Raw genomic sequence first — 26,306 nt, forward strand, 5'->3', positions numbered from 1 at the left:
CCCTGCACCGCATAAAATTGAATCATACGCAGTTGAGTCTCATTTATTAGTGGTATTTATGTTCTATAAAGTCTCTGCAACTTCTCAGCCATAAAAAAGAATGAAATATTGCCATTTGCAGCAACATGGGTGGACCTAGAGATTGTCATATTAAGTGAAGTAAGTCAGAAAGAGAAAAACAAATAGATGATATCATTTATATGTGGAATCTAAATTATGACATAAATCGGGAACTCCCTAGCGGTCCAGGGGTTAGGACTCCGTGCTTTCGCTGCCAAGGGCGTGGTTTCAATCACTGGCCAGGGAACTAAGATCCTGCAAGCCGCATGGCACGGCCAAAAATAAATAAATAAATAGTTAAAAAATAAAATAAAATATGACACAAATGAACTTACAAAACAGAAACAGAGGGCTTCCCTGGTGGCGCAGTGGTTGGAAGTCCGCCTGCCAATGCAGGGGACACAAGTTCGTGCCCCGGTCTGGGAAGATCCCACATGCCGCGGAGCGGCTGGGCCCGTGAGCCATGGCCGCTGAGCCTGCGCGTCCGGAGCCTGTGCTCCGCGGCAGGAGAGGCCACAACAGTGAGAGGCCCGCGTACCACAAAAAAAAAACAACCCAGAAACAGACTCACAGACATAGATAACTCACAGACTAATGGTTACTAAAGGGTAAAGGAGTGGGGAGGATAAATTAGGAGCTTGGGATTAGCATAGAAAAACTACTATATATATTGAATAAAACAGATAAATAACAAGGTTCTATAGCACAGGGAACTATATTCAATATCTTGTAATAAACCATAATGGGAAAGAATATGAAAAAGAAAAAAAAATATGTATAACTAAATCACTTTGTCGTATACCAGAAACAAACACAAGATTATACATCAAGTACACTTCAATTAAAAAATAAAGTTGTGGGAATTCCCTGGTGGTCCAGTGGTTAGGATTCAGCGCTTTCACTGTGGTGGCCTGGGTTCAATCCTTGGTCAGGAAACTAAGATCCTGCGAGCCACGCACTGTGGCCTAAAAAAAAAAAAAAGGAAAGGAGGAATATCATTTGGATAAATTAAAAAATGACCAAAGGCTTAAATGTTAACAATAAACTATAACTAAATCCCTTACTAGGCTGATTAAGAAAAAATAAAATAAAAATTATTAAAAAAAAAAAAAGTCTGGCTTCCCTGGTGGCGCAGTGGTTGAGAGTCCGCCTGCTGATGCAGGGGACACGGGTTTGTGCCCCGGTCCGGGAAGATCCCACATGCCGCAGAGCGGCTGGGCCCGTGAGCCATGGCCGCTGAGCCCGTGAGCCATGGCCGCTGAGCCTGCGCGTCCGGAGCCTGTGCTCCGCAATGGGAGAGGCCACAACAGTGAGAGGCCCGCATACCACACAAAACAAACAAACAAACAAAAGTCACTGCAAACACTGAAATAGTGAACAGCGAACCACTCACTGCTCCCGAGGAAATGCTGCGTAAGGTTCCTGCCAGCCACTAGTCACAACATTTTTATCAACTAATTAATACATAACCATATTTGAGTGTTTCTGTTTAAAAGCAACTTATTTGGGGCTTCCCTGGTGGCGCAGTGGTTGAGAATCTGCCTGCCAATGCAGGGGACACGGGTTCGAGCCCTGGTCTGGGAATATCCCACATGCCACGGAGCAACTGGGCCCGTGAGCCACAATTACTGAGCCTGCGCGTCTGGAGCCTGTGCTCCGCAACAAGAGAGGCTGCGACAGTGAGAGTCCAGCGCACCGCGATGAAGAGTGGCCCCCGCTTCCTGCAACTAGAGAAAGCCCTCGCACAAAAACGAAGACCCAACACAGCCCCCCAAAATAAATTAATTAATTAATTAAAAATAAAAATAAATAAAAACAACTTATTTAATATATATTATTGGTTCAGTAACATTGAACTCAAGGCCAAGGGCACCATAACTCACACAGGCACAGTTGATCTAACACAGGTACTTTCTGTGTAAGGCACATCAAAGCTTTCTCATGCTCACTGAACACTGGACAGCTCTTCAACACCATGCTTGGGGGCCATTTTAAACAGCAAAACCAACCAAACGAACAAAACTGCGAAAAATATGGCACTAAAAATGCCCACTAACACTTGTTAACAGTACGAGAGCTGAAAGGAAAAGGCGGAGTGTTGTCTCATTTAAGCTCTGCTTGGAACCGCCACATCAGGCAACTAAAATCTTTCCACCTGGTCATGTCCACATAATGCCCAGCACCTAAACCCAATATTTATTTGTGGAATAAACGAACAAATGCGCCTGAAAGGAAGAAAGGTGCGCCTAGCTCTGGTGCACACCCGGGGTCTGGCGGGCCGGGAGGGAGACCTAACAGGGCCTCCCTTGATTGCTCCCTCACCTGACAAAGACCCCACGCCCTGCCACGTGCCTCGCGTGGGCCGAAGGGCTCCCGCTCTCGTGAAGTCACCAGGGCTAGTCACGTGCCGCCTCGAGGCCCCGCCCCTGCACTGACCTCATGGCCCCTCCTTCGACCGCATGGTTCCACCCCTCGCTGTGACGCCACGGGCCTCGGCCCTGCTCCAAAGTCTACCCGCCTCCTTCTGACAGACGCGCGACTGCGAGCTGCGGAGGCGGCTGTTCCTGCTGCTGCGGCCGCCGCGGCTGCCGCGGCGACGGTGAGTCGCCTCGACCATTCTAGACGGCTTCCCGCGGAGACCCCTGGGAGCAGGGCTGGGCACTCGCGGCCCGTGCGGGGAGGGGTACGACCTCATACCGCGCAGCCCCCTCCCCGCCCCCGCCCGCGGCGCCCGCGCGGTGCACGCCGGGCACTGTGGTCCCGCTGGCCCGCGGAGCGCGTTTCGGGCACCAGAACGGACTACATCTCCCAGAGGCGTTTGGGCGAGTGGGGGGGGGGGTGTGCGCGCAAAGCCCTGCGGGGCTGAGGGTCTTGTCCTCCGAGCGCTTGGACCCGGGCTGTCTCGGCGTTTGCTCGGCCTTGGGCTGCCGGCCTCTCGAGGTAAAGGGACCCCGGGGGCGGCGCAGCGGGCCGGTCGCCTCCTCCCAGGATGCTGATGCGATCCAGAGCGGCCTTGGGGTTTTGACGCTGTACCGTCGCTGGGTTGGCCGGCCACCCGCGGGCCTGCGGTGACAGCTTAGCCAGGCTTCGGCGGGCGGCGGGCTCGGTGCCCCGAGGGTTGCCGGCCCGCTCCTCGGATCCCGCTGTCACGCCTCCCACATCCTCTGCAGGGAAGGTTGGGGAAGTACCATCCCAGGTTTTCCGCAGGGGCCGTTTCCTCAAGGAGGGGGGTCGGGAGGAGGGTCCCGGCGACAAAGAAGCCTCTGCTGAGCTCCGTGGTGACCTTGGCAGGCCAGGCGGGCCCCGCGCGGCTCTCCCTCCCCCGCGCGCCCTGGTTTGCCTGCATCTGTAAATCTCTGCGCCCGCTCTCGACCGCACACGCCGGTGCCGGGGGTGGAGGCAGTGACCTGGCCTATCTTTGGGCCCAACCTCATGCCATCGAGGACTTTGGTGTAGTTGAACTCATGGCGTCATGCGAGCCCGGGTTTGGGCACTTGACTTATTTAAGGATATGCGTGTTTTTTCTTTCCTCTAAATGTTCCCAGGAGGCCTCTCAACAGGTGTCAGGTAAGGAACAAGAGGCTATAAGTCTCTCCAGTATGGGCCTAAGATCCTCTGCATCAGAGTCATCGGGGCCCTCGTTAAAAGGGCCGATTCCGGGGACCCACCCCCAGAGGTTAAGATGTAGCAGTTATGAGATGTGCCCCAGGACTTTACTTAATAAGTTCCACAGATAATTCTCGGGCTCATTTGGGGTTGAGAACCTTGGTCTTAGTGTGAGGAGGATGGACCTTGAGCATAGCGTTTATACCAGTTTCATGTGTGTCCTGTGGGCTGCTGGGCAGGGCAATGCCTAGCAAGTGTGACCTTGCTCCTCCGTGCTTTCTTTCTTCCCTCAGGGCTGATCTAAGAGTCTGGTGGGGAGAAGCACGCCAGCTCTGCCTTGCCCTCTGCCAAACTTTAATTATGAAAAGTTTCAAACGTACAGGAAAGTTGAAGAAATTCTACAGTGAATGCCACCTAGAATGTCCAGCATTTTATTGTACTTTATCACAAATCTAACCATTCAGCAGTCCATCTGATTTTTTTGTTTTTATGTGTGTCAAAGTAAGTTGCAGATATCGGTCTATACCCCCCTATATAGTTAAACATGCATATTATTAAGTAGTCTTACAATTCTTCTTGTTTTTTAACTGACTGCATATTTGAGAGTCATTCTCTCTGTCTCCCGTCCCTGAGGAGCTGAGGACTTTGGAGGTTTTTCTATAGGATGGGCCTCTGGAACCAAGAAAGAGCTTTACATGTGTGCTTGCAAAGATTTGAAAACAGCAGGCCATGGTTCTAGAATCACCTTAAGAGCAAAAACATGGACTGTGTGACATAGAATGATACTTCAGGGAACAAAATTGTTTTGAGTGGGAACTGATGGGATGTGTCCCGATGGCCAGGTCGCCCCACACATTGCATTGGCAGGAACTGATGTAAGTCGTCAGCTTGCAAGCCATTCCTGCTCTTTACACTATAAGCTTTCCTGGTTTGAATCTGCTGGTTTGGTGTGTTTTCTAAAGCCTTAGGGGCACAGGGCTCCGTAGCCCAGTGAACAAGCTCCGAGTCCCTTGGGCCCAGGTACTTTATTCCATAGCCACAGATACTAACCCTAACCCTCTTCAGTGGTCTGAAGGGGAGAGAAGAGACAGGTCCTGTGAAAATTCGTCTCCACTTTCAGAAACACCATTCAAAGGGCACGGATGTATTTGTACTCATATCGGACACAGGGAAGTGTGGCAGTTAAAGTCATGGCATCTTATATTGCATCTTATATTGATGTCTCTGCCCTTACGAGGAGGAAGGCAGTTGTGCCAGTGAGAGGGCAGCATGCAGTGGGAGCTCGGCCCTTAGTGGGGAGGAGAGAGGAGGAGAGCCAGGCTGGCAGTGGTGGCATGAGGCTTATTGTGCCCCACAGAGGGACTTGGAAATGGAGTGCACAGAATGGAAATGTGCCGGTTTCTAGGACCCCACAAAGGTCTTCGTTCTCTCTTCTCTGCATAGTCAGGACTCTCCCAGACACATCTCCCCTGGAGGTGATAGAGGCTGCAGTGCAACTTAGTGCTGCAGGGGACAGGGGGCACCGGGCCTGGGACCTGTGGCAGGCAGAGCCTCTCGCCCTGAGAGGGCAGGCCACGCTAGAGGCCTTTTTGTCACTTCCAAGCTGTGTGACAAGTCATTTGCCCTTCCAGACCCTCAATTGCTGCATCTGTGGTAGGTGAGGAGCAACACCCAGATGAAGGCCTGTCTCTGCTGGAAGCGCTGAGAGGATTAGGGGCCCCTAGTATTAGACTGAAGACAGCACGAAACCATGCAGTGCAGGGTAAGGAAGGCCACTGACGTTCTGATCTTTCTGTGAAAGCGGTTGTGATGTGTTTTTGGTAATGTTTGATCATTTTTCCAGAAAACATTTCTCATCACCTTTTTGGTACTCCTGATCTGTGGGTGCTGTGAGCTCCTGTGTGGTCTGTCCACTGGGTGATCCAGACCATCAGTTCTTACCACAAGGAGGTGTCCAGTAAAAATTGTGAAGGTGCTGGATACATAATGTGTTCAATATGTGTTGATTCAGTCTAAACTCAGATCTGTTTCAGTGTCTGTGTTTTTCCTTCAAGGAGAAACAGAGGCCAGGGAAGGTGGAAGTAGGTAGGGAATAGCGGAAGGGTCTCCCTGGATGGGGCTTGAGGAGAATTCTAACCTGTTATTACTTCAGGAAGACGTGAAACGGTTGTCACAGTTCTAATTAACATTAAGAGCAATAGTCTTACAAGTTGGGGAAACAGCAGGGAATGAAGTTTTGTCTGCAGTGTGTGCCTTTTGTGTGTGCTTTGTTCCCACCGGACAGAACTCTCACCTGTGTTTTGTCATTGCATGCAGTGTCAGCTCTGCAGATGTAGCTCAGGCACCTCTGAGTCTCACGGCTGAGGAAGCAGCCAGAATACCAAATGACTTGTCCAGGGTTGCCAAATAATGGCAGAGCCGAGCCCCAAACCCAGCTCTCCTGGGACAGCAGGGTTGAAGGGAAGTAGGGGCTCCCCCGGCCCCCTTGTGAAAACTGCTCCCTGGACTCGACTGGGACTCAAGAAAGGGTTTCTTTTCTTGTCTGGATTTTTGGCACTCTCATCGGGAAGCCAGCACACTGCTTCTCGGCTCAGGCTGTGCTCTGGCCCAGTGGCTGTGGGTTAGGGACAGCATGGGAAGCCTTCCCTCACTGACCTGCCAGGTCGGTGGCAGGGACTGAGCTGGGTCCCAGGAAAATGAAGGGGAGAGTCCCAGTGTTCTCCAGTGGGGTGACAAGAGTGAGAGACAGAGGATCCCCACCACAGGGAATTACAGGAGAGGCTCCATATTCTGGAAAGAGGGTCTGGAGTCTGAAGGAATGGTCGGTGGAAAGGTTCTTTGGTGGGGGTGGGGTTTGGTTTGTTTGGGAAAGGGCGAGTTACAGTCTTGGGTGGCTGGAGTGTAGTGTGGTAGAGAGATCTGGAACACACGGCCAAGTCCAGACTTTTCCCCTTAAACCTTGACCAGTAAACCTTGACCTTGAACCTTGACCAGTAGATGAGCTCTGAGAGCTTTGTGAACCATGGCATTCACAAGGCTTGCTGACAGGTCAAGTTTTAAGGGGCAGAGACAATTCTGGAACATCTCTCAGACGTCCATCTTGGGGACAGGGGTACTGCTAACTGAAGCAGGGCCTGCGGGCTGGGGGACAGAGCTGCTGCCTGGGAGTATCAGCCAGGCTGTGTTATCGTCCAACTGGTCAGCTGATATTTGATGTACTGCCTGGGGCTGTGGAGAGACTGTCCCCAAACACCACCCCTGCCCTCTGGGAGCTGCCGGTCTGCCTGGAGAGGCTGGGCCTTTGACCACAGTTCTTTCCCGCTTGCTCCTAGTGACTCTTGCTCCAGTCCTGGAACCCCTGCCCACCTCCTTGCGGGGCCTACCTAGGGCCCACCTGGTCCCTGAAGCCTTCCCAGGGCCCCCACCCACAGACTGCCCCCTCTCTCACCTGGAGCACCTACTGTCACATATTCTCATTTGGGTTTTGCTGGGTATCTTTTGCAAAATTTTTTCAAGTGTGAGCTGGCTTTCCAGCTGGATCTGCAGCTCCCTGAGGGCAGGGACCAGGGAGGTGAGTGGCCTCTATAGAGGGCCTATAAAATGTTGGCTGAATTAAAGAGTCAGGAATCTTAAGTCTTTTCAAACAGGTAGTCACTTGAAAGAAAGAATAAGCAAACAAACTTGGGTAGTGATGGCTCTGCTGAATAAAATTGGCTAATCCCAGAGCTAGGGGAATTCTGTGTTGCTCACGTGACCACTTCTCAGCTCTGGCACTCGGGGCAGGCCTCGGTTTCTGTCCCCATGGAGGCAAGCTCAGGCGAGCTCGGGTCACCTGTCTACCTGCTTTGCCTGGGGAGTATGGGGGCCACACCGGGGCCCATTTCTCTGCGGTCCCAGTCACACTGGCCAAAAAGAACCTGTGCCCGCCGGAGGTGGGGGCCAAGCACTGTAGGGTTCAGGACTCTCGGGGACCCACGTTAGTGCCCAGGCACAGCACGGGAAGCCCTCCATCTCACTCCTGCCCCGACTCTGCCCAGCCGCCTGCCCAGCCACGGGCGTGTGGACGTGCTCCCGGCCTCTGCGCAGAGCTGCACTTCCCCAGGACCTTTCCCCAGCCGTGTACACGGCTTGTGGCTCTCGCCTCACCTCCGTCCAGTCTTTGCTTGAAGGTTCCCGCTCAGAGGAGCCCTCGCTTCCCTGCTCCTCTGTCCTCCACGGTGCGCCTCACTGGCTGACATACAACGTATTTTACCAGTTTCTGTGTTTTACAGCCCCTCCCCCACTGGATTGTGACATGAAAACTGCAGTTTCCCCCATCTTCAGGGCCTAGATGCGTGCTGGCTGTTTGTGTGTTGAATAAAATCGTGTATGTGTCTGCCCTTCAGATGTCCCATCTCTCTACTGGCTGGTAAAGCCTTGAGGTGTAGGGCCCGTGGTCTGTGTGTGCTCCATCCTCCCTGGAGCGGCGAACACAGATATGCGTAGAGTTGAATTCCCTAGTGAACGTGCAGTGGTCAGGGCTGCAGTCAGCCGGCAGGGCAGAGGCCTCCGGTCCTGGTGCCCTGTGGAGGCCTTGGGTGGCACCAGGGGAGGCATGCAGGAGCCCTCGTTCTGTTCCAGGAGAAAGGGAGGGACTGGTCAGCTCACTTCACTTGTTTCTCTTTTTGTCCTGGGTGCAGTGAAATCCATGTACGCTCACACAATGGAATTCCACTACGTGAAGCACTTTGTTGGGTGTTCAAGATTCTGCTTAGGCAAAATTTTGAGAAACATTTTGGAAAATGTGTGAGATGAGAGATGGGGCTGAGCCAGCTGCAGTGGGAAGGAGCACTGGTTTGAGACTCGACTCTTGTCTGAGCAGCTGGGCCAGGCTCCCCGTCAGGGAGCAGCCGGAGGGCAGGCGCGGCCGTCTTGCCCACTGTTGTCTGCAGCACCGCGCTCAGGCCTGCCTTCATGGGTGCTTAGTAATGTCTGAAGACCAAACATATGTCAGCTGAGACCTTGGACTTGGTGATCCCTAGAGACACTTGTGGCCTGGAAGGTGGCCTCTAGATGTATGAAACATAGAGAAATACGCACATGGCCGAAAATAAGGCAACCGCAGATACAGCGTGAGCTCTCATTTCCTCAAAGAGAAGATCCAAAATAATTCTGTCCCAAATGGCACAAGCCAGCTCTTTGGGTCAGATGTCCATTTAGAGTGATATGAATTTAGTTCAACTTCCATATACTGTTTCATGGAGTGTAATTTCACATGCTGATTAGATGTGTTCCCCACTCAGGTTTCCCAGGGCACTTTTCCGGCTCTTCCCCTTCACCTTTGTGGACATTGTGTCCTTGTCCTGGACGCTAGCCCCTCTGGATTGTCAGTGCCAGTCATGTGAGCGCCTCTTGCTACACGTAGGGGCGTTGCCACTGGAGAGTATCCCTGTACTGTTAGTGTGTTCTTGGGTTTTTTCGTCAGTTCTGTACGCAGCTTCTTACCGTGTGCCCTTTCACAGGGTGTTTACGGCACATCTAAGCATTGCAATTGTGAGGCCCTACCCCAGGAATAATTACTGGTCTGCTAGGTGTCTGCTGGCTTTGGGCTTCTTTCTTTTCACTGATTCCATCCAGGTGACCTCTAGAAGCGTGCCATGCTGGACTGACTGCAGCTGCTGTTCTTCACCCAGCAGTGCTTAGTGTAAAAGAATTGAGAGACTGCCTGCAACAGGCGGGACTTAAATGATGCAGAGGCCCTCCCTCCTTGTGCTCATGGAAAATGAGCAGTACCTACGGGACTTGGAGTTCATGAGGGCAGAAAGGCAAAGCCATTCTCTTGGGAGCATAGAGGTTCCCCCACCCCCAGTGGAATGGGGGGACCTGGGCAAGGCCCAGCTGCAGGCTGAGTTCCTCTCCTGGGCCAGCAAGGCCAGCAGGCCTTTGTGTCCAAAATAAGACTCTTACAGCTGGATGGGGACCTTGTAGTAGCCACGTGGCTTGGCTGCACTTAAGGCCCTAGAGCTTTTTCCTGGATCCGGATGGTGTATCTTGATCTCAGATAACCAGAGAGTCAATCCAAAGACTGCCCATTTGTGCCAGCTCGTGTAGGTGGTGTAGTGGTGAGCACAGCTGCCTTCCATTTTGTGTCAGCTCAACGAAGGCACAGTTAAGGACTTTTTCTTTTCAGGGTTCCACTTTCATTGCCTAAGTGATGGTTCTTTAGATTCACTGCATTTCTAAAATTAGTCAGCCTTCTGGTTACCAAGCCCGCCTGTCCAGCAGGTGCAGATGACTTGTTTATCCACTCGTGGTTGCAGCTGCATCTGTTTTCTGCCCTTTGCTCCTCATCCCCCTCCTCTCTGTACTTCCTTCTTCTGTGTCAGCGGTAGAACATGCAGAATCCAAGCTCCTGAGCTTGGTCCTGCCTGGGAGGCGGCTCAGAGGGCAGGAGGAGTCCTATGCTCCCAGCACCAGCTCCAGCTAGTGACCTCGGTCAAGCCCTGTGATGCTGTCAGTCTCAGTTCTGTCATGTGTCTATTGGGATTTTCTCACCTGCCTCCTCTGCCAGGTGACTTCCTGCTGGCTCTCCAGGCAGGGTCTCTGAGGCTAGAACTACCTTAGATGGCCTTTATGTCCCAGCTCCACAGGTCTAGACCTTCAGTTTTACTGGAGCACTGGGAAGTGACTTGGTATAGAGAACTGACTTGTGTTACCAAATTCCTACAAAACTGAAGCAAAGCCCACTCCAAGTCATGAGAGGGGAACAGCCCATTCCTTGGGTTTGCTCCTTGGAGCATTTCTTTCCCTACAGACAGAACTAGATTATGGTCAGAGACACCTTTTCTGGACTGAGGAGGAATACACATAAATATAACACAGTTATAGTGAGCATTTTGAGGAAGGAACCAACCAAAGGAGCTGCCCACCCTGTAAAAACTAGAAACTACACAGAAATAAAAAGTTTCTATATATGTGTGTGTGTGTGTGTAAACAAATCATCCAAAATCTCACTATCCAGAAAAAACCACCCTTAACATTTGGTGTGTAATCTACATGTAAATACACACGTCTCTCTGAGAAGGGATCGCACTGTACATGCTACGTGGTGCTCTATCAAGTCCGTCTTCCTATGTCAGTAAAGGTAGATCCACATCATTTTGAGGGAGTGAATATAGTTACATCGTTAGGTTAACCACCTGGGTAACTAGTCCCTTTGGTTGAACATCAAGATGTTGATATATAGAAACATTTTTACATGTGAACCTTTGCTCATGTGTTCATTTATTTCTAGGACAAATGCCTCGAAATGGAATTAATGTGTTAAAAAGAATGTACAGGAGTGAGATTGTCCTCCAGAAAAGTTGCATGAACCCACTCTGCTGTGGCCCAAGTGCCCTTGCCTCTGTCATGGGGAGTCAGAGTGGTTTGCCACGGCCCTGACCAGAATTCAGCATGATGTAAATTGTGCATTTATGATTGTCATCATCATCACAGTTCCTAGAAGTCTTACTACTTTTTAGCTTAGAACCATTCTTTGAGTCCTATCTGCCTTTTGATTTTGCTTCTGATTAAGAGCAACCAATGTATTCTCTTTTCTGTTTTATTGTATACTTCCTTTTCCCACACTCTGCTTGCGTCTCCATAAATACAACTATTTGTATTTATGCAAACCATGATTTGTGTTTATTGAACACTATGTGACAGGCTCTGAGCTGCGTGCTCTTCATCCATGACCTCATTTACGCCTCATCACAACTCGGTGGGTCAAGGACGGCTGCTGCCATTTCACAGATGAGAAAACTGAGACTCTGGAACATTAGGTGGCCAGATGGGTGGGACCTAGTGCCTGGGTATCAGCAGGTGAGGAGTCTGCCCTTCCTGCTTGGCCTGTGACATCAGTGCTCAAGCCTCCCCGGGGAAGGGCATAGGCTGTGGTATTTGGGGCCATCGGCTTAGGCTGATGTATCAGCTCTGTTGAGCCATGATATTCATCAGGGAGAAGAGTGTAGGGCTGGGTGGGAGGAGAGCAGACAGATGGGAGAACCAGATCTACTTTCTGGTCTTTTCCATGTCTTTAGCTTGTTTTGAAGTGTTTAGAATTCCCAAGGCATCAGATACACCCAGGTTCAAGCGTTAAAATAAATGGTTTGCAGCCACCAGTGATGCTATCTGAGGGAGGGATTGTCTCTCTTGTCCTGCCTGCATCTTTAAGGCCAATGGAAAAGGGGCTGAGTTCAGGATTTCCAGTGCCGCCAGGGCTGAACTTGGCAGCCTAGGGGCCTGCTCGGCAAGGCAGTGTGAGCTAGAGGAAGCCAAGGCATGGGGAAGTCCTAATGGGAGCTTTTCAATGATGGACCACTTGTGTACATACCTTCAGGCCCAAGGAGCACTATTTCTTTTTAATGGTACTTGTTTTCCTTCCTTGTTAATAACTAACTGGAAATTTACCAATCACAAGTAGATTCTGGCTACCTTGGATTTGAGAATTACTGGAAAACTAGCTTTTCTGTTTCTCTTTGATATTGAGGTCTGGCTGCATTTACTAGGAAACTCACAGTAACCCCAGCGAAAACAAGTTAGCTTGTTTCTCTCTCACTACAAGATCGGTGAGAGAAGTGGTCCATTCAGTGCTGGAATGGTATCTCCATGGTCATCCAGGGCCTGGGCACCTTCAGTTGTCCTTAGCACAGCTTCCATTCCCAAGGTCACCTCGTGGTCAAGCACGGCTGCAGGGCTCTCACATCCATCTTCCTGGCAGCAGGCACGAGGGCCTGAGGACATGGGCTCCATCTCCCAGCCGAGGTGGCTCCCTTTTAGCACCTTCCAACAAGAACATATGTCACTCTACTGTGACTCATTGGCCAGAACTTAGCCACATGGTCACATGACTGTAAGAAGGGCTGAGAACATCTTAGCAAAGATACTGCTGCCCTGAATAAAAATGGAGTTCTGTGGTCCAGGTGGGGAAACCGAGGCGTGGAGAGATTATATAGGGTCATACAATCCATCGGTGGCGCTCTTCAAATTTTACTGCCGGTCTAGAAAGGAAGTCAGTGTCTTTGTTCCTGAAGGCTGAGTTGAGGGGGTGGTGTGTGGGGTGGGGGGTGGCTGCTCAGAGGAGAAGGGCCGGGGTGCTGCTGTGGGCTGTGTGGCCTGAGGTCCTTATCCTGCCTACTGGCCCAGGTCCTCTGTGGGGACCTGAGGTCTGTGCGCTGCAGGGCAGCCCCTGCGCCTCGTACCCCTGAAACAGTCCTGAGGCTCAATGGCTCCAGGCTGCTGTCTGGCCACCCACAGCAGGCGCAGCCTCCTTCCTGAGGCCTTGTGACTCACTGTCCTGCCACTGTCCCGTCCTCTCCTTTGCCTGCTAGTCTCATTGACCCCACCTCCTCCCCCCGGCTTACTTGGAGAGTTGCTCCCTGACCCCCGGAACGGGTCTGATCTTTTGGTACTTTCACAGTGTACTTCCCTGTACACCACTGGTTTCACTGTGTACTTAGGTTTGGTGTTTCTGGTGTGTATTTGACTCCTGTCTCCCCCACTCAGTCGTGGGCTTCTGGAAAGCAGGGACCGAGCCGCTCACTCCCTGACACTTCCCAGCCTGTGCCCAGCGCAAAGTAGGTGCTACACAATGATCAGCACCAACAGACGGTTGGTTATTCCCAGAGGAAGTGCCGTCCCCCTCCGAGGGCCTCTGTTAAGTGGCCACCAAACAGACTGTCCTTAAGCCCACCTCTGGCAACTTGGGAGAACAGGACAGTATGTGGCGTCGCCCAGGGAGTCAGTGGCCATCCCTGGTGAATAAGCCCCCAGCCATAGGGACACCTCACGCTGCCTGGTCCTTCATGGTCCACGCAGCTTCTACAGTGGGCAGGCGGGGTGTGGACAATGTGGGCCAGGCCCCCTTGCTCAGCAGAGGCTGAGTGTGCTCCCCTTCCCCCATTCTCTGGGTGGGCCCAGGGGACCCCCCCAAGGCGCTTGGCTTTCACCCCCAGCCTCCACCCTTCACAGAGCAGTGGGCGCCTCCTTGGTTCAGCAGATGCGAGGCTGTGGGCAAGGCGGAAAGCTGCCTTTCAGTTTCCCCGGCAAAGCCCAAAGCCCCTCTGGCCAGACGCCTGGAACCTGCCTCCTGGGGACAGAGGAGCCCCTCTGAGGCCAGCTGGCATCCTGGTGCCATGGCTGCCGGAGGGTGGGGGGTGAGTTCCTCTGGCGGGAGGCAGTGGGCAGGCCAGCCCGGCTGTGGGAAACTCGGCCCTGCAGCTGCTGCCACTAGGGTCTCGGGTGGATGCCAGGGTCTGGGCAGAGTGCCCTTCCCGGGGCATTGTAGCCCATGGAGCTCCAGGGCAGTCGCCTGGAAGGAGCAGTGGCCCTTTAGGATGATTGCTAGTATCTCTTCCTTTCCAGAAGTTGTCTTAGGGGCTCACAGAGCAGTTGGCCGCCACTTGGCCGTGCCGCAGTGACCTCTTCTGGGCTGAGCCGCTCAGGCTGGGCTTGATTACGAGTACCCCGGGATCCTGGGGGAATGCACACCAGGATCCCTGCTCCTGTGGGAGCAGAAGCTGCCATAGCAGAGGCGTCAGTGCCTGTTTTGTTTTCCTTCCCGTTTGAAGTTGTTCACAGTAATTGACCACAATAGCAGGTGCCATTTATTCAGTGTTCTTGTGTTCTCAGCCTCAAGCTACTGCTCTGGGTGTTTTGCTTACACTGTTTATTATAAAACTTGCTCCAACCCTGAGAGGTAGGCATGATTATCCCCATTTACAAACCAAGAAACTGAGGCTCAGTGAGGTCACACAGCTGGAAAGTGGTGGAGCTGAGTCTGAACTAGTCTGATGCCTCCTTAAAGCCTTGCACGTTGCAGCAAGCATGTCCCTGGGGTGGGGCCTCGGTGTGACAAACAGCCAGCTCAGAGACTCACCGGCGCAGTCCACTCTCGGTCCTGGGACTCTCGGTCCCTCTGGCCCTGACCCTGCTCTGCCTGCAGGTACCCTCTTACCGGCTTGGGGGTTCCTCTAGCCCGGCAGCTCTCGAAAGGTGACGTGCAGTCTCCTGGAGGCTTCCTGAGACCTTCCAGGGGCTGAAGGTCAGAACTATGTTTATAAGGACACCAAGACGTTATTGGTTATATTGCCTTTTTCATTGTGTTGGCATTAGCATTGGCGGTGCAACAGTAGCAGGACTTAGCTCTGCTCAAGGCGTGGCACCAGCTGTGCTAGTCATTGTTGTGGTTTTGTTCACGCCAGTTTCATTTAAGAAAAAGCAGTAAAAATTATTGAGTTTATTATCTGGACCCTTGAGTACACATTTTTTTAATGTTTTGTGTGATGAAAGGACGCACATGAAGCATGCTGGAGACCTCAAGGGGAAGCACGTGTGCAGCTGTTTGAGCTGTGAGCTGAACTAGCGTTTTCATGGAGCTCCATATTTATTTAAAACAACTGACACACAGACTATGGTTATTCAGACTTGGGGATTTAGCAGACATTTTCTTGAAAATGAACAAAGTGAGCCTGCTAATTCAAGGAAAACAACTGACCTTTTGTTTTTGTATAAGTTGCCAGTGATAAATTTGTTACTGTTTCCAGTGATAAAATTTGAGCTTTCAAGTGAAAATGTCAGAATTTTGGAAAACTTGTATCTGCCACCGTGAGCTTGACAGCTTCCCAGCAGTTAAAGACTCTTCTGATGGGATTGGTGGTGATACTAACAATGTGATTTTTTTTGAGGGAGGCATATCTTATAATGAGATGTGTTAACATTGCTAGATCTACATAATCAGGGCTCATAATCGTGGACCATTATTTTCCAAATGACCCATGCATGCTGTTATAAAACGGGGCATGTGTAAAAGATCCATTCCAAATACAAGGTAGCCCAATGATTTTCAATGTAATAGGAAAAATTTGTTGTTAAAGATTCAGATTCCATATTGCAACTAACCTTTAAGAAGCTACTACCGGGCTTCCCTGGTGGCGCAGTTGTTAAGAATCCGCCTGTCAATGCAGGGGACACGGGTTCAAGCCCTGGTCCGGGAAGATCCCACATGCTGCGGAGCAACTAAGCCCATGCTCCTCAACAAGAGAAGCCACCGCAATGAGAAGCCCATGCACCGCAATGAAGAGTAGCCCCCGCTCTCTGCAACTAGAGAAACTGCATGCAGCAACAAAGACCCAACGCAGCCAAAAATAATAAAATTAAAAAAAAAAAAAAAAAGAAGCTACTACCACCTGTCAGGTTTGGGTGTAGTGTTGAAGAATATCCACAATTAGCTGAGAAGACTACTCAGATACCTTTCCCTTTTCCAGCTACTTACTGTGGGAGGCTGGATTTTCTCATACTTTAACCAAAACATCACAACAGATTGGATGGAGAAGAAGATATGAGCATCCAGCTGCCTTCTCTTAAGCCAGACTTTTTTATTTTATTTAAGTATAGTTGATTTATAGTGTTGTGTTAATTTCTGCCATACAAATTGTTATACATTCTTTTTCATATTCTTTTCTGTTATGGTTTATGACAGGATATGGAATATAGTTCCCCATGCCATACAGCAGGACCTTGTTGTTGATCCATCCTTTATATAATAGTTTGCATCTGCTAATCCCAAACTCTCAGTGCTTCCCTCCCCACCCCCACCCCCACCCTGCTTGGCAACCACAAGTGTTCTCTATGTCTATGAGTCTGTGTTTCATAGGTAAGTTCATTTGTGTCATATTTTAGGTTCCACATATAATTGATATCATATAGTGTTTGTCTTTCTATTTGACTTAGTATGATAATCTCTAGGTCCCTCCATGTTGCTGCAAATGTCATTATTTCATTCTTTTTTCTTTTTTAATTTTATTTATTTTTGGCTGCATTGGGACTTCGTTGCTGTGCACGGGCTTTCTCTAGTTGTGGCGAGTAGGGGCTACTCTTCATTGTGGTGCACGGGCTTCTCATTGTGGTGGCTTCTCTTCTTGCGGAGCACAGGCTCTAGGTGTGCAGGCTTCAGTAGTGTGGCACATGGGCTCAGTAGTTGTGGCTTGCAGGCTCTAGAGCGCAGGCTCAGTAGTTGTGGCACACGGGCTTAGTTGCTCCGTGGCATGTGTGATCTTCCCGGACCAGGGCTCAAACCTGTGTCCCCTGCATTGGCAGGCGGGTTCTTAACCACTGTGCCACCAGGGAAGTCCCTCATTCTTTTTTATGGCTGAGTAATATTCCATTGTGTATATGTACCACATCTTCTTTATCCATTCATCTGCTGATGGACATTTAGGTTGTTTCCATGTCTTGGCTGTTGTGAATAGTGCTATGAACATAGGCATGCATGTATTGTTTTGAATTATAGTTTTGTCCGGATATATACCCAGGAATGGGATTGCTGGATCATATGGCAGCTCTATTTTTTGTTTTTTGAGGAACCTCCGTATTATTTTCCATAGTGGCTGCACCAGTTACATTCCCACCAGCAGTGTAGGAGGGCTCCCTTTTCTCCACACCCTCTCCAGCATTTGTTATTTGTAGACTTATTAACAATAAGCCAGACTTTTAAAGGGTTTGCAAAAATGTAAAACAATGTCCACCTTCTTATTAAATTTGTTTTGGAAAGTAGTTATTTTAAAATTTTATTTATGTTAACATGTAATGAGTTAATCTTTTTAATGAATAAATACTTGTAGCAATTCCTTATTTTTTATTTCTAGTAAGGTAAGTATTGATATATATATAACTCACACAAACAATCTTTTTGGAGCCCTCAATAATTGAGTGTAAAGGGGTTCTGAGACCAAAAAGTTTGAGAACCGCTGCTCTAGCAGACCCTGGGGGGAAACTGATGTCAGAAAGTCTCCTTCTGGGTGTGTCCTCTCCCTTCATCTCTGTCTCGTCCCCCACATCTGTCCTCAGTCCTCCAGGAACCTGCACTCATGTACAGATGCGTCTCAGCTCCAAACTGCCCTCCCTGCCCTCCCAGTCCTCCTCCAGAAGGCAGTGTGGATGTGTTTCCTCAGCAGAGACTGTCTGGGGTGGGGGGACCGGGGGCAGGGTTGGCACCCCATGGTGGTGTGCCGGACAGCTTAGACTGACTGCAGAATGGAGTTTGCAGCAGCGGCTGAGCCAGTGAGGGGTGTATCCTGCTGGCCCGGGCCCAGGCCCTCCCAGCTCCCCCGGGGAGCCACCTGGGCCACCACAGGCTGCTGCCAGTTGGCCGGGCTCTGGCCCTGGATCAACAGCAGCGCTCTCCACGGGGCACAGCGAGTAGCTGGGAGCAGAGCAGAACGCCAGAGCCGTTTCCCAGGGCCGGGAGGTCTTGTGCTTTTAACTCCACTAGGGGACATGGGGAGACCTGGCTTTGCAGAAGGTGCCCGGCCCTGTGTCCTACCCCAGAGGCCCCAGTGCCTGCTGCTCTGGGGAAGGTGAGATGAGATTGCAGCAGGGAGTAGGTCCAAAGACAGACAGACAGACGTGGAGACAGGCTTCATCTCACTTTAGGGTGACCGGAATAATTCCCTCCTACAAAGGAGCACAGGGGGTGCTAGACTGTGTTGGTTGTGGGGGCAGAGGCCAGATGTGGCTTTTAAGTAGCCCCATTCCATCCCCTGGTGGAACAGGGTGCAGGCCCTCCCTCTCCTCTCCCCCATGTAGGGGATGATGGTCCCAGAGCTTCTGGACACCCCCTTATCTCTTGGTCCGTCCTCTGCTCCTGAGGAAGCTGTGGGCTCACGGCGCGGATCCGAGTCCCAACAGCGCCTTCTCAGCTTGCCAGTCACGCGCCCCACGCTGCCTCCCTGCCCTGGCCATAGTCAGGACATTCCTTTCAGGCTAGGCCTCAACCTGAAAATGCAGTGGAGGGGACACTGATCTCCTTTGTCAGTTCCGTCTTCAGGGCCCTGTTACAGGTGCCCTAGGAATCCAGCCTCTGCCCTGCACACATTTCCAGCTCCTGCTTAGTTCCAGCCCAGACTTCAGCTTTTCGAAAGTGCTCCGTCTTCCAAGGCCGGTGGCTTCTAAAGTAGGAGTCGTCAGCCCTGGGGCAGTGGCACTTCACTTTCATCCAGGGTGAAGTGGAAATTCCCCAGCATCCCCCAAACTGCCTGAAATCGGGTAAGCAGGAATTTAAGGCTCCTTAAAGAGGAAATCCATGAAGCCTATGGCAGAGTAGAGTCAGCTCCCAGGTCCTGGGCACCCTGCTCTGCACCTTACACCCACGTGCTGCTGGGGTCAGCGCCTTGGCTGGCCAGCTGCTGAGCGGTCAGCTGGATCTCTAGCTCTCTTCTCAGAGAATCTGTATTTTATCAGTACTATGACTGGGTAATACCTCTGCATCCACCAAGTCCAGAGGGCATAAAGGGGTGTGCTGTGTAATGTCCTCTGGACCCCCCGGGAGCTCCTGTTGGGTTTATGATAGAGTCGTGACGGCTTTCAGACAACTCTGTTTCTTCACAGTCTGTAGCTACAATATCTAAACAGGAGGCTGAGAGGCCTGTCTCGGGGTTCAGGGGCTGCACGTTGGCTTCATCGAGCTCCCAGGACCATGGGCCTCCCTCTCCTCTGTTGGGAACTTGTGGCCCTTCCTGAGCCTCTTTTAACGGACGCTCCAGCACCTGCCCAACAGTGAAGTTGCCGGGGCTGTGATATAAGATTCCACGCTTGCACTTGTAGCTTAACTTGAGCAGTGTGCGTTTTTATTGGAAAACTCTTCTGCTTTTGGACATGTGCCTTTTTTTATTATTATTGCATTCTTGAGGTTTCTGATTACACCTTGGACAATGCAGTTTTGTGGGAGCACACACATTTGATTGTATATTGGGAGGCACTAGGGGAACTGGGGTTTGAATTCCTGAAATCTTTGTGAGCCATTTTTCAGAAACCTCTCTTTCGTATTGGAGGGGCCTGCCCCCCAGTCTCTGCCACAGTTCAGGAAGGCAGCTGCATCGTGGGTGTGGGTGTGGAGGAGAGGGGAGGAGACAGGAACAGCTGGGTCGTGGTGTAGTCAGGGCCTGGAGTGGAATGAGTGTCCTGCAGCAGTGCCTGCTCTAGGTTCTGCTGGACACCAGGGGAGGCCTCTGCCCTGTGTGCAGGGCTTATGCCATCATTATGATGGTGGGATTCCAGAGTGAATTCTTGCGCTCTAGGAGATGACGGAATTAGATCCAGAGATTTTGGTGACAAGGCAGGCCACACCTGCATCCTCAGAAGTGTGTGTGTGTGCCTGCTCCCCAGACATGGAGGGGCTAGTTGCTCCCTCTTAAACCCAAAGGTGCTCAAGCACCTTGCCAAGCACAGTGCAGCTCTTCCTGGCCTGCTTAGCAACCCAGGACCCGCCAGTTTCCTGGTGAGCCACCCCCAGAGGCATCCCTGATGGGTGGAGCATGGCAGTTTGCAGCAGGTGCCAGCCCGGGTTCTAACAGACTCAGCATATTAGAGTTTTCTGCAGACCCGAGTCAAGCCCCTTAAGGAAAGCTGCCATTTTCTCCCATCGGGGTGGCTGTGGCCACTGACAGTGGCCTGGGCAAGGGCCCTCAGGCCCAGCATGCACAGCCAGTGCCCCTGGACAGGGACCTTCTGTGACGTCCCCTAGAGGCTCTGCTGTTTACTGTTCTTGACCCTGTGCTACGAGGAGTCACCTGCAGGTGGGGGTGGAAGAGTCACGCCAGGGTCCTAGGCTTGGCTCAGCCTCTAATAAGCCATGGGACCTCAGACAGGTCCTGTCTTTCCTTGGTCTCCATGTCTTCAAAGGATAATTATAAGCAGCAACTCACAAGAGCTGGCATATAATTGATAAGCACTTGGGAAGATGTCCTCCCTCTTAGTGATCAAAGTAGTAAACATAACCAAGTGTCATCTTAACATTACAAATCATAGGGGCTTCCCTGGTGGCACAGTGGTTGAGAGTCTGCCTGCCGATGCAGGGGACACGGGTTCGTGCCCCGGTCCGGGAGGATCCCACATGCCGTGAAGCGGCTGGGCCCGTGAGCCATGGCCACTGAGCCTGCATGTCCAGAGCCTGTGCTCAGCAACGGGAGAGGCCACAACAGTGAGAGGCCCACATACCGCAAAAAAAAACAAACAAAAAAAACATTACAAATCATAATAACAGTAGTATTCAGAGTTTGCACTGTAAATCAGCATCATCCTTCACAAAAGGCATAAAGTGTCCATACCCTTTGACCTAATAGTCTCATTTCTGACAGGTTTAACCCAAGGAAATAATCCAAGAAAGGGAAAGAGCATTAGCCAAAGGTGTTCCAGTTTTTTATGAAAGTAATAAGGGGCATTCTAAATGCTTTAATAGGGATTGGTCATGTAAACAGTGATGGGCCCATTTTTGGAAATATTAAAATCTATGGTCATGGAGTCTTGCAAGATGGAGGAAATATATGTGACACAATGTTAAAAGGATTTAAAACTTTGTCACAATGGCAACTATATAAAAATATAGGTGCCTATACATACAGACTGGCAGGGACATGCAGAGACTGGCTGCATTAGGGTGATAAGGTTGGGCAATTTTGTTTTCTTTCAGTTTAATAGGTTTTATTGACATACAAAAATCCACATACCATACGATTTCCCCATTTAAAGTGTGCAATTCAGGGACTTCCCTGGCGGTCCAATGGTTAAGACTCCGTGCTTCCAATACAGGGGGCACAGGTTCAATCCCTGGTCAGGGAGCTAAGATTACGCATGCTGCAGGGCGTGGCCAAAAAATTAAAATATTTTAAATAATAGTGTGCAATTCAGTGGTTTTTAGTATATTCACAGAATTGTGCAACCATCATTACAGTCAGTTTTACATTTTCATCATCCCTAAAGGAACTCCGTAATTGCCGTACTATGGCCAGCCCCCCAAACCCCTGGAAACCACGAATCTGCTTTCTGCCCCTATGGATTTACCTGTTCCATACATTTCATATACGGAATCATATAATATGGGGTCCTTTGTGTCTGGCTTCTTTCACTGAGCATAATGTTTTCAAGGGTCATCCAGGTTGTAGCTGTGTCAGTACTTCATCTCTTTTCATGGCTGAATAATATTCCACTGTATGGATACGTGTGTGTGTGTGTGTGTGTGTGTCTCCAGTTTGTTTATCCATTTATCAGTTGATGGACACTTGAGTTGTTTACACTTTTTAGCTATTATGAATAATTCTGCTATGAACATTCTTGTACAAGTTTTTGTATGGACATGAGTTTTCAATTCTTTTGGGTATATACCTAGGAGCAGAATTGCTGGGTCATGTGGTAACTCTATTTTAACCTTCTGAAGAACTGCCAGACTGTTTTCCAGAGCGGCTACACCAGCAATATTGGGGGTTCCAGTTTCTCTACACAATACTTGTTATTGTCCTTTTCATTTTAGCCATCCTGGTGGGTAGGAAATGGTACCTTGTAGTTTTGATTTGCATTTTCCTTTTGGCTAACAGTGTTCAGGTTCTTTTCATGTGCTTATTGGGCATTTGTTTATCTTTGGAGAAATGTATGTTCAGATCCTTTTGCCCATTAAAAAAAACTGGGTTATCTTTTTTGTTAATGAATTAGGAGAGTTCTTTATATATTCTAAATGGTACAGGTCCCTGACAAGATACATTACTTGTAAAAATTTTCCTCCACTGTGTGGGCTGTCTTCCCACTTTCTTGGTGGTATCCTTAGAAGCACAAGTTTTAAATTTTGATGAAATTGATTGTACCTTTTTTCACTTTTGTTGCTTAGACTCAGTTCCTCTGGCCCTGCCACTGATTTGTTAAATTTAATATTTAAACGTTGTGACTCCAGGCTCCCTCTCCCCTGGCAGGATTGTTTGGGGCCCTCCATCCCCACATCATTCTGAACTTAACATTGATGGGCTCTAGGAGGGAGCTACACTAGGAGACTTGCTTTCACTGTATGTATTTTTTATACTGTTTAGGTTTTTTTTTCTAGTTCATATTATATCAGTTTAAAAAAATGAGTCTCACTTTAAAATGCTGTTAATTTTTAGCCTTTTATGCTGCTGAATAGAGTGAAGGAAGTATCTTACGAAAGGACACAGAATGCAGACTCAGGGGCGGGAGGATGGCCTGCTTCCCCTGCTTCTCCCCCAGTACCCGGCAGCAGGTGCTCAGTGGACCTTGTGAAGGAAATGACCAACGCTACCTCCTTCCTTCTCGCCCCATCCACTCCCCGACCAAAACAGCGCTGCTGCTGTGGGGAGACGCCCTTGGTTCTGATTCCTTCCCACAGGGCACGTGGACATGGGGGCGCTGCTCTGGGCCTGGTGGGGAGTGGACAGAGGACTGGCCATGGCCCTGAGGAGACAGCAGCCGTGGGGAAGGGAAGAGGGGCTGAGGAGTGGGTAGGGACACAGGACGGCGCTGAGCTGGGCAGCGGGGGAGACACCAGACATACAGTGCTGAGGGAGTATGGCTGCGTGGGGCCAGGTACCCAGGGCAGCCCTGCCCCACTGCTGAGGGCGCTACCTGTTCTCCCCCTGAAACAGCTCCCCAGAACCCTGTGTGTCTGCCCAGGCCGGCAGTAGAAGGAGCCTCACCTGCCTGTCTCCTCTGAGTACCTGGGATTGGAGGTAAAAACTCTCCCAGACCCCCTCCCACAAGCAGGCCACAGTGCCCTGGCGTGGAGGCCAGCCTGGTGCTCCCTAAGTTGGAGGGGAGGAGAGGACCAGTGACCAGACTGCCCTGTGAGAACCCCTAGATTAGGTTCCTGAGCTGCTGGGTTCTGTCCCCTTCCCAGGGCCACCCCACTCTGGCTTTCACAAAGGAAGTGTGGGTGACCCCTGAAGCTGGTAATTTCTGGAGGTTGGAGGATGGTGGCTCTGGGCTGGGTTACCTCAGCAATGGTGGGGCGTCTCCAGGGCCTACAGGGAGCCCAGTCTGCTCTCTCGAAGGAATTGGTCCCAGCCCATCACAAGCATGGAGATTTATGGGGAGGGGAGTGAAAGGTGACCTGAGCCCTGGGGCAGGGGACACCTTCAGGAGGAGCCACAGGAGGCCCTGTGTGCTTGGGCTCAGCAGGGGCGGCTCTGAGGATGACCACACACCTCGCGCTGCAGCCCCTCATCACAGACCAGTGCCTGACTGGCGGTGCGGGGCTGGGGGTGGCGGGCTGGGAGCATACTTTGCATCTCGGTTTGTCCTCCAGGGTCCAGGAGCAGCAGCAAAGATGTCGAATGAGCCGCCCCCTCCTTACCCTGGGGGCCCCACAGCCCCCCTTCTGGAGGAGAAAAGTGGAGCTCCACCCACCCCAGGTAGGGTTCAGCGCTTTGATTGTTGTCTCCTGCCCTTTCCAGCTGCTAGGAGCTGGTGCCTGGAGCAGCCCTCCGCCAATGGCTGGAGCCCTCTGAGCTTCCTCTCCCTGCCTCTGTGTCACTCTCTGTCCAGGCCGCACCTCCCCAGCTGTGATGCAGCCCCCACCGGGCATGTCACTGCCCCCTGCAGACATTGGCCCCCCACCCTATGAGCCACCGGGTCACCCAATGCCCCAGCCTGGCTTCATCCCTCCACATATGAATGCAGACAGCACCTACATGCCTCCAGGTAAGCTGGAAAGGAATCCACTTAGCCCAGCACCCAGCATGTCACCTGGGTTGCCAGCCAGCCTTTGCTGCGAGTGGGTAGCCTATCTGTGTGGGTGTTTAAGGGCGAGGGGCCAATCGTGGGTCTGGACGGTGGACATGGGAAGGTGCCCTAGAACACGGTACAGGTTCTGTGGGCCAGAGATGTCCCGGGCCCTGCCAGGGGAGGGCTGGCTCCTGGAGGTGCTGCCAGGAACCTGAGTCCATGGTGGAGGCCTGGGATCCTGCTCACCCAGCAGCTCTTCAGAGAGACTACACAGGCTGGAGAAGGGCCCTGGTCAGGTGGGCTGGCCCCTGGCACCACAGTGTAAGACCTGATGCTGGTGGGGAGGAGAGGCTGGTGAGAGACAAGGCTTTCCCTCCTGTGGTCAAGGTCCTTGAGCACAGCTCTGTCCCCTGTGTGTCAGAGGCAAGGGAGCCAACGCATCAAGCTAAGACCGAGGAGAGGAGCGGTTAGACCTTGTTCCCAGCTCTCTGCCCTATCTGGCTGGGCCAAGTAGCTTCTCTGTCTTGGCCCCCATGGGACAGGGAGCAGGAAACGCTGGGGGAATGTGGATGGTTACTTTGGCCCAGGGCCTGGTCCCCAAGGCTTCACCCTATGTCCTTGGGTGCTGGGGGCCTCAGGGATTTGTGCTCACCTCTCACATGGGGCAGGTGGCAAGGCAGTGATCTGTCTTTGCTCCATCTTCCGTGTCATTCCAGGTTTCTACCCTCCTCCAGGCCCCCATCCACCCATGGGCTACTACCCACCAGGGCCCTACCCGCCAGGGCCTTACCCTGGCCCTGGGGGCCATACGGCCACGGTCCTGGTCCCTTCAGGGGCTGCCACCACAGTGACAGTGCTGCAGGGAGAGATCTTTGAGGGTGCGCCCGTGCAGACGGTGTGTCCCCACTGCCAGCAGGCCATCACCACCAAGATCTCCTACGAGATTGGCCTGATGAACTTCGTGCTGGGCTTCTTCTGCTGCTTCATGGGGTAAGTGGTATAGCGCTTGCTGTGTGAGGAGGCTGAGCCCACCCACCACCACGCTGGAGTAGGCCCCGGCCCTCGGCGCCTTTTCTTTAGGCCTCCCTGTCTCTTCCCGTCTCCGATTCAGGTGTGACCTGGGCTGCTGCTTGATCCCTTGCCTCATCAACGACTTCAAGGATGTGACGCACACGTGCCCCAGCTGCAAAGCCTACATCTACACGTACAAGCGCCTCTGCTAACGGAGCCGGGACTGGACTCCCCACTGTCAGTCTGGCCCCCTGTGCTTTGCTCCCCGCGCTCAGTGGCTCACTTCCCTGCTCCCACTTGGGGGTGGAAGCTGTTCCACCAGTCCGTCCCCTGGAAGTCTTGTCCTCTTCGCCTTGCCCTTTCCTGAGCATCTGACTCTTTTGGCAAAAATTCTGTTGGATTTTAGGCCAAGGGTCAACAAATGGCAGGGGGATGGCACTGAGCTTGTGTGCTGCTGGTTTGCTTGGTGTTTGTGATCAGAAAGATGAGTGGGAAATGATGTCACATGGTCTCCCTGCTGGGGTCTCTTCCTCCATTTCTGAACCAGGTACAGGTTCAGTCCTGGGTCTTCCTGGGACCAAAAGCAGCCAGAGCAGTGGTTGGTTCCCTAGACCTGGGGCCTGCAGTGGGGCCTAGCCTGTAGCCACAGTCATGTCTGATCTGCTGGGCTGAGAGTGGGGGACAGACCCAGGCAGGCCTGAGTTTGTTTTTGGAGTGCTAGAGGCAGGTATGATGATCAGAATGAATGACTCTGGCCCTCAGAACTCACTCAGGAACTCTTAACAGTGCCCAGAAGCCACCTGGTGTAATGTGGACATTGGCACACCTCCAGGCCATGGGGTAAGAGATTGGGCCCTAGCTTGCCAAGAAGGGACTCTCCTCTGGCCCCTGCCCAGCTCCCTTTCCAGCCACACCTCTGTGAACCCTGGTCTTTGCTAGGGCCAGAAGAAATGCCCAGGAGCCTAGCCCATCTGTGTATACCATGTCCTTGCTGCATGTGGGGACAACCTCTGTGGGGTGTGTCCCAGCTGGGACTAGAGGTGACAGAGAGGAGGGGCCTCCTTGCAGGCACACTCAGATCTGCGGTGCACTCTCCATGGATCCTCTTCCCA

General features: G+C 51.6%; 1 protein-coding gene across 1 annotated transcript; it reads left to right on the top strand.

Moving 5' to 3' along the window:
- Positions 1-2,902: 2,902 nt before the first annotated feature.
- CDIP1 (cell death inducing p53 target 1) lies at positions 2,903-25,515 on the top strand. Its single transcript, XM_060078839.1, has 5 exons — positions 2,903-3,000; positions 23,765-23,870; positions 24,004-24,159; positions 24,900-25,173; positions 25,295-25,515. The coding sequence occupies exons 2-5, from the start codon at positions 23,786-23,788 to the stop codon at positions 25,404-25,406; spliced, it is 627 nt and encodes a 208-aa protein (XP_059934822.1). The 5' UTR covers positions 2,903-3,000; positions 23,765-23,785; the 3' UTR covers positions 25,407-25,515.
- The last annotated feature ends 791 nt before the right edge of the window (positions 25,516-26,306 follow it).

This window comes from Mesoplodon densirostris, chromosome 16 (genome assembly GCF_025265405.1).
Source record: "Mesoplodon densirostris isolate mMesDen1 chromosome 16, mMesDen1 primary haplotype, whole genome shotgun sequence".
Taxonomy (NCBI): domain Eukaryota; kingdom Metazoa; phylum Chordata; class Mammalia; order Artiodactyla; family Ziphiidae; genus Mesoplodon; species Mesoplodon densirostris.